At 52.6% G+C, this 13088-nt stretch overlaps 1 protein-coding gene across 1 annotated transcript in view; it reads left to right on the top strand.

The window, feature by feature from the left end:
• The first annotated feature begins 4109 nt into the window (after nt 1–4109).
• LOC148140772 (cytochrome P450 2K1-like) overlaps nt 4110–13088 on the top strand; it is a 35249-nt gene continuing 26270 nt past the window's right edge. The window contains exon 1 of the mRNA XM_087979561.1: nt 4110–4553. Within this exon, the coding sequence (XP_087835687.1) occupies nt 4362–4553 (192 nt within the window). The 5' untranslated portion in view covers nt 4110–4361. The remainder of the gene's footprint in view (nt 4554–13088) is intronic.

The following is a 13088-nucleotide window of genomic DNA, read 5'->3' as shown; positions in this document are numbered from 1 at the left end:
AGAACCTGATCCTGCTGCAGACGATGGGGGTGGATGTCACGGAGGACCTCAAGGAGGTGAAGGGTCAGCAAGCCTCGCTCTTTGCTTCGGAGGCCTCCAAGATAATCTTCCGGTCCAGGGTCTGCTCGGTGGAGCAGGACGAGACGTGCTCACGTTTCTTCATCCAGAAGGTGCACAAAGAGAGCTCTGTGCTCAGCAGCCTGAAGGAAGAAGATGGCTTGCTAACGTCATCACAGGCTGACGTCATGAGGATCAGTAAATCCTTCTATGCCACTCTGTATGACGCGAAGCCGACCAACAGCGCGGCCTCCCAGTCGTTCCTGTCCTCTATCACGGAGGTCTTAGACGAAAGAACACGGGAGAGGCAGGACCAACTGCTATCTCTGGACGAGCTGACCAAGGCCCTCGAGTCCTTCAAAAAGAATAAAACTCCCGGAAGCGACGGCTTATCGGTCAAGCTCTATTCCGCTCTGTGGGACTTGATTGGCCAGGACCTGCTGGAGGTGTATGTCAGTATGCTTCGGGCAGGTACCATGAGTGAATCCATGAGGAAAGGCATCATCACCCTCATCTACAAGCGGAAGGGGGAGAGGGAGGAACTCAAAAATTGGAGACCAATCTCACTGTTGAATGCGGATTACAAAATTCTGTCAAAGGTAATCGCCAACCGGGTCAGGTCTGCTCTGGGGTCGGTGATTCACCCTGACCAAACCTGTGCTGTGCCAGACAGGAAGATTGCTGAGCGACTCGCGCTCCTCAGGGATACGATCGCCTACGTGCAGGACAGAGGGTTGGACACCTGCCTGATCAGCCTGGACCAGGAGAAAGCCTTTGACAGGATATCACACAGGTATATGAGAGATGTTCTCTCCAAAATGGGCTTTGGGGAGGGAATCTGCAATTGGATCAGACTGCTCTACACCAACATTGTCAGTGCAGTCTCAATCAATGGGTGGGAATCAGATAGCTTCCCAGTCAGATCTGGAGTCAGGCAGGGCTGCCCTCTCTCTTCTGCCTTGTTTATGTGCTGCATAGAGCCATTTGCCGAGTCCATCAGGAAGGATGCGAGCCTGAGAGGGGTGACTATTCCTGGCAGTGGGGGCCTGAAAGTTAAGGCCTCCCTGTACATGGATGACGTCGCCGTTTTCTGCTCGGATCCGCTGTCCGTGCGCAGACTCATGTGCATATGTCACCAGTTCGAACGGGCCTCGGGGGCCAAGGTAAACCGAGGCAAGAGCGAGGCCATGCTCTTCGGGAACTGGGCCGACCAATCCTCGATCCCCTTCACCGTCAGGACCGACCACCTGAAGGTGCTGGGTATTCGGTTCGGGGGGGCTGGGGCATGCGCCAAGACCTGGGAGGAGTGTATCAGCAAAGTGAGGCAGAAACTGGGAAGATGGAAGCTACGGTCGCTCTCCATCGCGGGAAAAACCTGGTCATCAGTCGTGAGGCACTGTCATTGCTGTTATACGTGGCACAGGTCTGGCCTATTCCCAGAACCTGTGCCGCTGCAGTCACCCGGGCCATCTTCCAGTTTATATGGAGGTCAAAGATGGACCGGGTCCGAAGGGACTCGCTGTACAAAGATCTGGGCAACGGGGGAAAAAATACACCCAATGCCACCCTCACCCTGATGGCCACGTTTGTGTGTGGCTGCATCAAGCTGTGCGTGGATCCCCGGTACGCAAACACCAAGTGTTACTACGTACTGAGGTTCTACCTGTCCCCGGTGTTGCGAAGGATGGGCCTGGCCTCGCTGCCACGGAACGCTCCGAGTAGTTGGACCGTTCCGTATCACCTGTCCTTCGTGGAGAAATTTATGAAGAAAAACACCTTTGACCACAAGTCCTTTAGGAAGTGGTCAGCACGTAGTGTCCTTGAGACCCTTCGGGAAAAGGAGAGGGCGGATCCTATCGAGCGGTTCCCTGAGCAGACTGTCAAAGCCATTTGGCAGAATGCCTCATCGCCAGAACTTTCCAACAAGCACCAAGACATGGCTTGGCTGGTGGTGAGAAGGGCTCTGCCTGTGAGATCCTTTATGCACGCCCGGACTCTCAGCCGCACCACACGCTGCCCTCGAAGCGGCTGCGGGGGGGACCAGACTGTCTCACACCTCCTTCTGGAATGTGCCTACGCAGAGGAAGTCTGGAGAGGAATGCAGTGGTGTTTGTCGAGGTTCGTCCCAAGCAGTGCCGTGACGTGGGACTCCGTGCTCTACGGCCTGTTCCCCGGGACGCACACCGAGACGAACATCAACTGTGCCTGGAGGATCATCAACTCGGTGAAGGACGCTCTCTGGGTTGTCCGAAACCTGCTGATCTTCCAGCTGAAGGAGTTGACCCCGACTGAATGTTGCAGACTGGCACCTTCCATGGTCCAGGACTACGTGTTGAGGGACACGCTGAAGCTTGGGGCAGCTGCCGCCAAGGCGCGGTGGGGAAAGACCACTGTGTAAAGTCTGCCTGCCTAACGAAGAACAGGGGGCCCGCGCAGTCATTTGGGCTCTGCCGACGCCTCAGCTAATTATATGGACATATGATTCAAAAATGTACAGAAAAATGTACAAAATGATAAATTCTGATCTCTGTATGTAAATGTTAACATATGTATGGCATGACCAACTGTACAGACCATCAAATTATTTTATGAATAAAGTATATTTTTGAAATAAAACAAAATAAATTGGCAGGGCAGGAGCAGCCTCATTAAACAAGCTGGGACTGATTGTGGGACCAGGAAGCATTCCAAATTGTCAAAAATTCACAAACTGTTTTTCATTTTTCTTCTGCCAAAAGTTTCAAAACATCACACACGAGTCAAACACTGGTGTTGTATGCTTACAGATCCAAACTGTAGTTGCTTAACACTTTTATGCAAACCTTGAACTTTAAGTGCAATCGAGCAGGGGCATGATCGACTCTGAAGAGAATGACAGGATTGTGGGCCAAGAGACTTTGGTTCAAATGAGCAGCTCTGGAATTGACACACCTCTCTCTCCCGAAGTGGATTCCTCCTGTTCTTCAATGTGGAACGACAAGTCAGAGACAAAAACACTGCAGATACTGGAATCCAAAATAATCAGGCAGGAGGCTGGAAGAACACAGCAAGCCAGGCAGCATCAGGAGGGGGAGAAGTCCACATTTCAGGTGTAACCCTTCTTCAGGACTGGGGGTGGGGGTGGGAGGGGACCTGCAGGTAAAGGGGGTGGTGGGGGCAGAGTGGTGAAGTGAGGGATAGGTGAAGACAGGTAGAGGACACGACCTGGTTGGTCAATGGAAGGAGTGAATCCGGTGGGTGTCAGGGAGCAGTGGAAGGGGGGGGGGGGGGGGGGGGGGTGGTGGGCTGGGAAGGGAGTCAGGGAATGGTACAGGAGGTTATTTTGAGCAACGAGTTTTTCCTCCCCCTTGTCATCCAGAAGCCCTTTGCTGCACCATCTCCATTCCAGGTTCCACGGCTCTAAACACCCCACACCCCAATGCAATAAAGACAGAGTCACCCTTGTCCTCACCTATCACTCCACCAGTCTCCACATCCAACGCATCCTCCTTAAACACTTCCACCAACTCCAACTAGACCCCACCCCCTCCACACCGCCCTCTGCCTTTCGCAAGGACCATTCCTTTCAGCAGCCCTTGGTTTGCACCACTCTGCATCGGGGAGACCAAACCTAAACTTAGGGAACGGTTCACCGAGCATCTCAGGTGGGACCGCAGGGACTGACCGGACCTCCCATTTTAATTCCCCTTCCCACTCCCTTTCCAACACGACCAGCCTTGGTCTCCTCCACTGCCACAATGAACCCAACTGCAAATTGGAGGAACAACACCTCATCTTCGTCTGGACAGCCTCCAGCCTGGAGGACTCAACATTGGGTTCTCCAGTTTTAAATAACCTCCCTCCCCAACCCCCCGTCTCCCTTCCCAACCCCTCCCCCATCCCTTCCACTGCTCCCTCCCACCAACTGGATTCATTCCACCCATTGACCAAATGGGTTGTACTCTCTACCTGTCTTCACCTATCCCCATTTCACCACCCTGCTCTCACCACCCCCTTTATCTGCACCCCACCCCGAACACCCACCCCTAGTCCTGAAAAAGGGTTACACCCGAAACGTTCACCTCTCCACCTCCTGGTGTTGCCTGGCCTGCTGTAGGATTACAAGAGAGGGCAGCACCGTTTCTGTGCCAAGAAGCTCAGGTTACTGTGTACCCAAATGTTTAATGGAATTTCACAGGGAAGGTGTGGCTTAAAAACACTCGGTGAGACAAATCAGGAAAAACAGCTTGTTGTTTGCCAGTCGGGGACTGGACTGAAGGACATAACACATTCTCACATCACTGGTGCCTGAGCACTCTGACACGATGGCTCTCCTCAAGCTTTTCCCCACAGACTACACCTTGGCCCTATCGCTGCTGGCCCTCTTTCTCTTCCTGGTCATGTCCGTAATTCGGCGGAGAGTTCCCATGAATTTCCCTCCCGGACCAAACCCGCTTCCTCTGATCGGAAACCTGCACCAACTGGATCTCAAAAGGCTGGACTGGTCTCTCATTGGGGTAAGTGAGAATCCTTCACTGGGGGACTGTCTGAGGGATGGGGCGGTGTGAGGGAACAGCTCCCAAGGAGAAGCTCACAGAGACCGAGAGAGACACAAACCGAAGCAGATCCCTAATCCCTGACTGAGGAATCTGTTAGCCCTGGGGGCTGTGTTCTGAGAGTCTCTGATCTCTGGTCGGACTTTAATTCTAAACAGAACGGGAGGCAGAAAAAAAAAGCAATTGCAAAGTTATGGCACCTCAGAGAGTGACCAATCTGGGAAATGTTCAATTTAATTAACGTGACAGTAAAGCGAGAGCGACGCTGGACGATGGACCGAATGGCCTCTGACCATGCTGGATTTGGTCTGAATCCTGAAGCCTATTTGAGAGCTTATCAGATCCTTACAACCAGATATTTAAAGCAGAGAGGGGATCGATATAAAATGATGGAAGAAGATTTGGGAGAATCAAAAATCTCTGGATTTTTTATTTCAGGCCATTATAACCAGATAATGACATTGTGAAAGTTCAGGAAAACACCTGAATTCACGTCCTGATCAAAAACCTGATCAAAAACCGAAGTGAGGTCAGTGCAAAGGGAAGGGACTGGTTTGTGAGAGTGAGTGTTCCTTTGAGGAATATCCCAGAGCCAAGTGCCCATCAAATATGTGTCACAAGGGAAAGAAAAAAAAGTCTTAAAATTCAGTCCAATAATCATGAACAAAATGCAGACTGATTTGTCTTTTTGTTTTGCAAATACAATCACCGCTTCCCAACGCAATTTAAAGTGCAAGGGTCCATACCACCAGAGGGGGGGCCCAAGGTTGGGAATGGAGTGGAGCAGGGTTGCAGTGGGAGGATTGGAAAAGCAACAGCTCTAAGGAATTTGGAACTTGGGAGATATGGCATGATTTGGAGGAGCCGGTGTTGGATTGGGGTGGACAAAGTTAAAGCTCACACAACACCAGCCAATAGCACTGCTTCTGCATCAGGTGGTTGTGGAACAAACACAGGATTTATAGCAACAGGATTGCAGTGTCATGGAGTGTCATATTTAACAAATAAAGATCCAGTCTTTCATCTTTTAGAATGATCATGTTCGTTTCAGTTCTTTCATATGTAAATCCCAGAACTTCTTTTAAAGTTACATTCTCGAGGTATCTTGAACAATAGGTACCAACTCAACTCAGATAATGCATTGAAGGTGTGAGGTTAAAATCTGTCGGTGTCCCAGTTTACAGAATCTGACATGTATTTATGCAGTTTTTGAACAAAATAAAATGTAACACTTCAAGTACAAACTCACCCCACAAACATATATTCTGGATTAGTGGAGCTGGAAGAGCACAGCAGTTCAGGCAGCATCCGAGGAGCAGTAAAATCAATGTTTCAGGCAAAAGCCCTTCATCAGGAATAAGGGCAGTGAGTCTGAAGCGCTGAGAGATAAACTAGAGGAGGGTGGGGGTGGGGAGAAAGTAGCATAGAGTACAATGGGTGAGTGGGGGAGGGGATGAAGGTGATAGGTCAGGGAGGAGGGTGGAGTGGATAGGTGGAAAAGATTAGATTAGATTACTTACAGTGTGGAAACAGGCCCTTCAGCCCAACAAGTCCACACCGACCCGCCGAAGCGCAACCCACCAATTACCCTACATTTACCCCTTTACTTAACACTACGGGCAATTTAGCATGGCCAATTCACCTGATCTGCACATCTTTGGAGTGTGAGAGGAAACCAGAGCACCCGGAGGAAACCCACGCAGACACGGGGAGAATGTGCAAACTCCACACAGCCAGTCGTCTGACTCGGGAATTGAACCCGAGTCTCTGGCGCTGTGATGCAGCAGTGCTAACCACTGTGCCACCGTGCCGCCCCACGGAAAAGGACTTCGGCAGGTAGGACAAGTCTGGACAAGTAATGGGGACAGTGCTGAGCTGGAAGATTGAAACTAGGATGAGGTGGGGGAAGGGGAAATGAGGATGTTTCACAACCATGTCGTGAAACAAATTCAACTTCAACAGCTTCCTCATTTCCCCTTCCCCCACCTCATCCTAGTTTCAAACTTCCAGCTCAGCACTGTCCCCATTACTTGTCCGGATTTGTCTGACCTGCCTAGCTCCTTTTCCACCTATCCACCCCACCCTCTCCACCCTGACCTATCACCTTCATCTCCTCCCCCACTCACCCATTGTACTCTATGCTACTCTCTCCGCGCCCCCACCCTCCTCTAGCTTATCTCTCCACGCTTCAGGCTCACTGCCTTTATTCCTGATGAAGGGCTTTTGCCCGAAACGTCGATTTTGCTGCTGCTCCTTGGATGCTGCCTGAACTGCTGTGCTGTTCCAGCACCACTAATCCAGAATCTGGTCTCCAGCGTCTGCAGTCATTGTTTTTACCTACTTTCTCCCCACCCCACCCTCCTCTAGCTTATCTCTCCACGCTTCAGGCTCTCTGCCTTTATTCCTGATGAAGGGCTTTTGCCCGAAACGTTGATTTTACTGCTCCTCGGATGCTGCCTGAACTGCTGTGCTCTTCCAGCACCACTAATCTAGAATCTGATTTCCAGCATCTGCAGTCATTGTTTTTACCACAAACTTATATGTGTGTGGGTGCGGGGGAGACTGAGTGTGTGTCTGTGCATGTGGGGGTGAGTGTATGTGAGAGAGTGAGAGGGTGGGGGGTGTATGTGTGAGTGGATGAAAGAGGGTCTGTGTGTGTGTGGTGTGTGTGTTTGCGTGTATGTATGAGAAAGTGTGTGTGTGTGTGTATATATACATATTCAAAGTTTGGGAGAAGATTTGTCGCTCGGGTGCTCATTGTTGTGGTTCTGTTCACCGAGCTGGGAATTTGTGTTGCAGACATTTCGTCCCCTGTCTAGGTGACATTCTCAGTGCTTGGGAGCCTCCTGTGAAGCGCTTCTGTGATCTTTTCTCCGGCATTTATAGTGGTTTGAATCTGCCGCTTCCAGTTGTCAGTTCCAGCTGTCCGTTGCAGTGGTCGGTATATTGGATCCAGGTTGATGTGCTTATTGACTGAATCTGTGGATGAGTGCCATGCCTCTAGGAATTCCCTGGCTGTTCTCTGTTTGGCTTGTCCTATAATAGTAGTGTTGTCCCAGTCGAATACTGGCCAACATTGACCTTCCTGGCCAACGTTAAAGCCGACGTCCTGTTTCTGCAGGAGTGTGGGATACTGCACCTCAGCAGCTACAGGAGATGGTCGAGCTGGTGGGCCCATGGGCCGTCAGTTTGGTCAGGGGGCAACGATAGCCGCGCCTCCGGCCTGGGTATCCTGTTGCGAGGAGGCAACTTCACCATCTCCGAGGTTAAGGAGGTGGTGGGTGGGCGCCCCCTCGTCGCCGACGTCATGTACAGGAATGCTCCCCTGCGACTGATTAATGTGTACCCCCCAGTGGGTAAGAGGGAACAGTTGGCCGTCCTGCAGCAGCTTCCACTGTTGCTGGCTACATCCAGGCCGGTCATTCTGGCCGGAGACTTCAACTGTATCATTGATGCAGATGGACGATCCGGCGGGGGGGACAGTAAACTGGACACCACGTCCAGAGCCCTGATGGACACGGTAAAAGATGCCAAGCTGCACGACGTCTTCATCGCCCCTGCAGACGGAGCGCAGCGTAGATACACCTGGTCACGGGTAGACGGGTCTATCCGCTCAAGGATAGATTACCTGTTTGTGTCCCGAACGCTCTCGGTCAGATCCACCGACGTCAAGCCGGTGTTCTTCTCTGACCACTGCCTCCTGCTGGCCGACTGTCACCTACAGGACGAGCAGCGGGCTGGTAAGGGAACGTGGAAGCTGAACACTAAGCTGTTGGCCCCGGGAAGCATTGAGGAGCTCAGGATGGAGAACCGTGAAGCCCCTCTTGGAGTCCCCAGCGGACTGGTGGGAAACAGTAAAAGGGAACATCAAGAGGTTCTTCATCCTCAAAGGTGTTCAGGAGGCGAGAGAGAGGCAGGGAAAACTGTCCCAGCTCCAGGAAAGTATGCAGAACCTGCTCCTGCTGCAGACGATGGGGGTGGATGTCACGGAGGACCTCAAGGAGGTGAAGGGCCAGCAAGCCTCGCTCTTTGCTTCGGAGGCCTCCAAGATAATCTTCCGGTCCAGGGTCCGCTCGGTGGATAAGGATGAGACGTGCTCACGTTTCTTCTTCCAGAAGGTGCACAAAGAGAGCTCCGTGCTCAGCAGCCTGAAGGAAGAAGATGGCTCGATAACGTCATCTCAGGCTGACGTCATGAGGATCAGTAAATCCTTCTACGCCAGTCTGTATGACCCGAAGCCAACTGACAGCGTGGCCTCCCAGTTATTCCTGTCATCTATCACGGAGGTCTTAGACGACAGTACAGGCGAGAGGCTGGACCAGCCGCTATCTCTGGACGAGCTGACCAAAGCACTCGAGTCCTTCGAAAATAAAACTCCCGGAAGTGACAGCTTACCGGTCGAGCTCTATTCCGCTCTGTGGGACTTGATTGGCCAGGACCTGCTGGAGGTGGATGTCAGTATGCTTCGGGCAGGTACCATGAGTGAATCCATGAGGAAAGGCATCATCACCCTCGTCTACAAGCAGAAGGGGGAGAGGGAGGAATTTAAAAATTGGAGACCAATCTCACTGTTGAATGCGGATTACAAAATTCTGTCAAAGGTAATCACCAACCGGGTCAGGTCTGCTCTGTGGTCGGTGATTCACCCTGACCAAACCAGTGCTGTGCCGGGCAGGAAGATCGCTGAGAGTCTCGCGCTCCTCAGGAATATGATCGCCTACGTGCAGGACAGAGGGTTGGACACCTGCCTGATCAGCCTGGACCCAGAGAAAGCCTTTGACAGGATATCACATAGGTATATGAGAGATGTTCTCTCCAAAATGGACTTTGGGGAGGGAATCTGCAATTGGATCAGACTGCTCTAACACCAACATTGTCAGTGCAGTCTCAATCAATGAGTGGGAATCAGATAGCTTCCCAGTCAGATCTGGAGTCAGGCAGGGCTGTCCCCTCTCTCCTGCCATGTTTGTGTACTGCATAGAGCCATTTGCGGAGTCCATCAGGAAGAATGCAAGCCTGAGAGGGGTGACTATTCCTGGCAGCGGGGACCTGCAGGTTAAGGCCTCCCTGTACATGGATGACGTCGCCGTTTTCTGCTCAGATCTGCTGTCCGTGCGCAGACTCATGTCCATATGTGACCAGTTCGAACAGGCCTTGGGGACCAAGGTAAACCGAGGCAAGACCGAGGCCATGCTCTTCGGGAACTGGGCCGACCAATCCTCGAACTCCTTTACCGTCAGGACCGACCACCTGAAGGTGCTGGGTATTTGATTTTGGGGGGCTGAGGCGTGCGCCAAGTCTTGGGAGGAGCGTATCAGCAAAGTGAGGCAGAAACTGGGCAGATGGAAGCTACGGTCGCTCTCCATCGCAGGAAAAAACCTGGTCATCAGGTGTGAGGCACTGTCATTGCTATTATACGTGGCACAGGTCTGGCCTATTCCCAGAACCTGTGCCGCTGCAGTCACCCGGGCCATCTTCCAGTTTATATGGAGGTCAAAGATGGACCGGGTCCGAAGGGACTCACTCTATAAAGATCTGGGCAACGGGGGAAAAAATACACCCAATGCCACCCTCACCCTGATGGCCACCTTTGTGTGTGGCTGCATCAAGCTGTGCGTGGATCCCCGGTACGCAAACACCAAGTGTCACTACGTACTGAGGTTCTACCTGTCCCCGGTGTTGCGAAGGATGGGCCTGGCCTCGCTGCCGCGGAACGCTCCGAGTAGTTGGACCGTTCCGTATCACCTGTCCTTCGTGGAGAAGTTTATGAAGAAAAACACCTTTGACCACAAGTCCATCAGGAAGTGGTCAGCACGTAGTGTCCTTGAGACCCTTCGGGAAAAGGAGAGGGCGGATCCTATCGAGCGGTTCCCTGAGCAGACTGTCAAAGCCATTTGGCAGAATGCCTCATCGCCAGAACTTTCCAACAAGCACCAAGACATGGCTTGGCTGGTGGTGAGAAGGGCTCTGCCTGTGAGATCCTTTATGCATGCCCGGACTCTCAGCCGCGCCGCACGCTGCCCTCGAAGCGGCTGCAGGGGGGACGAGACTGTCACACACCTCCTTCTGGAATGTGCCTACGCAGAGGAAGTCTGGAGAGGAATGCAGTGGGGTTTGTCGAGGTTCGTCCCGAGCTGCGCCATGACGCGGGACTCCGTGCTCTACGGCCTGTTCCCCTGGACGCACACGGAGACGAACATCAACTGTGCCTGGAGGATCATCAACTCGGTGAAGGACGCTCTCTGGGCGGTCCGAAACCTGCTGATCTTCCAGCTGAAGGAGTTGACCCCGACTGAGTGTTGCAGACTGGCACATTCCAAGGTCCAGGACTACGTGTTGAGGGACGCGCTGAAGCTTGGGGCAGCTGCCACCAAGGCGCGATGGGGAAAGACCACCGTGTAACATCTGCCTCAGCTAAATATGTGGAGGGTCAATGTACAGACTTGTATATATGAATGATTACTCGATCTCTGTATGCAAAGAAATGGAATGTTTATGTATGTATGGCTTGACCAATTGTACAGATCTTCAAAATACTTTTATGAATAAAGTATATTTTTGAAATATAAAAAAAATCCTGGTTCAAGAACGTCACTGAATGAATGAAGAACATTCAGAAGGTGAACAGCTAGTGGCTATGCACCAGCTGGGTGGGGCCCTGCAGTTTGAGTTGAGGGAGCTGTGTTCCAGGTTGGTAACTGTGCCACCGCGACACCCTCCCGGGCACCCCCACCACCACCCAAGTACACACCCGTAACCTCCTCCTCTGCTCCAGATGTCTCCTACAACAGCACTCAGATCAGCCTCGTCTTCCCTCCAGCTCCCACCTCCACTTCTGGCTCCGCCCTCTCTGCAAGCAAGACTCGGACTACATTTCCCAGGGTCACCCCTGGGTCCTACTGCCAACCCTCAGCCTGTCAGCCAGTGCACCCACTCTCCCTCCTCACCCATCCACCTCCACAATGCACCCTACCCCTCCACCTCTTCCTCTTAACCTCACCCCTCCCACCCCAGCATCCCTTCCCCCCACATCCCCACAACACTCCCCAGCCCACTGCCCTCCCAATCTCCTTTCTCCCCCACACTCACTACCCTCTACCACACCACATATCCAAAACTCACCCACCACATGCCATCACCCTTCTCCCCTCCCCCACATCAGCCACCTCAGGATTCCACCCCAAAATTCCCAATCTCCCTCTGGTGAACCCCTCTTCCACCTCCAAGGTTCCTCCTCCACTTGGTCACCACCCGCCCTTGTCCTCTTCATTCCAGACGGCTGACGTGACATCTACCGCTTCAATGTCTCCAACCCTCCCCCACCCACTCCAACCTCACCCCCTCCAAACGTGCAGCACACCACTCGCTCCTCACCAAACGCACTGACAAAGATAGTTGTCTGGACAACGGACCTCAATGTTCCAGAGGCTGAACGTCAACTCTCCAACACCACGTCCTACCCGCCCCCCTTGCCCACGACCCCCTCCCCCCACCAACCTTCGCGACCCATCAGGCTAAATTCACTCACACTGTCTGTGCCCTCATTGTCTCCAGTGATCTCCCCTCCACTGCCTCCAAACCCATAGTCCCCATGCCCCACACTGCCCGGTCTACCTGCTCCCCAAGATCCACAAGCTCAACTACTCCAGCTGACCCATCGTCTCGGCATGCCCCTGTCCCACCGAACACATCCTGTCCTACCTTGACTCCATCCTCTCCCCCTTGGATCAGGCATTTCCCACCTACACCCACGACACTGACCACACCCTCCATCTCTTCAGCAACTTCCAGTTCTCTGGCCCCCAGCGCTTGATCTACTCTCTGGACGTGCCGTCCTTATTTACATCCATACCCCACAAGGATGGTCTCCAGGCCCTCCGCCTCTTCCTGTCCAACAGACCGATCCAGACCCCTCCTCCACCAATACCCTCCTCCACCTTGCTGAAAGGGTCCTCACCCTCAATAACTTTTCCTTTAACTCCTCCCATTTCCTCCAAATCAAGGTGATGTCCATGGGCACCTGGATGGGCCACAGCTACACCTGTCTTTTTGTTGGCTATATCGAACAGTCCCTCTTCAGTACTTATACAGGCACTGTGCCATAACTCTTCCACCATTACATCGATGACTGCATTGGGGCAGCATCCTGAATCCAGACTGAATTGGAGCTATTCAGCGATTTCACCCACAACTTCCACCCCTCCCTCAAATTCATTTGGTCCATTCCGGACACCTCCCTCCCCTTTCTTGACCTCACCATTTCCATCTCCAGCGACAGTCTCCAGATGGATGTTTACTACAAGCCCACAGACTCCCGTGACTACCTGGACTACACCTTTTCCCACCCAGTATCCTGCCAGAATTCCATCCCATTCTCCCAATTCCTCTGCCTCTGCCGCATTTGCTCAGACGAGGAGACATTCCTCTCCCAAGCATCCCAGATGTCCAGCTATTTTGAATAACCAGCTATTCCTCCCTCCATCATCCAGAGAGCCC

The sequence above is a fragment of the Chiloscyllium plagiosum genome, unplaced genomic scaffold (assembly GCF_037043375.1).
Source record: "Chiloscyllium plagiosum isolate Xiang-an unplaced genomic scaffold, Cpla_swu_hap1 HiC_scaffold_35, whole genome shotgun sequence".
Classification (NCBI taxonomy): Eukaryota; Metazoa; Chordata; class Chondrichthyes; order Orectolobiformes; family Hemiscylliidae; genus Chiloscyllium; species Chiloscyllium plagiosum.
The sequence above is the reverse complement of the archived record's forward strand: the minus strand, read 5'-3'. Positions and strand labels throughout refer to the sequence as shown.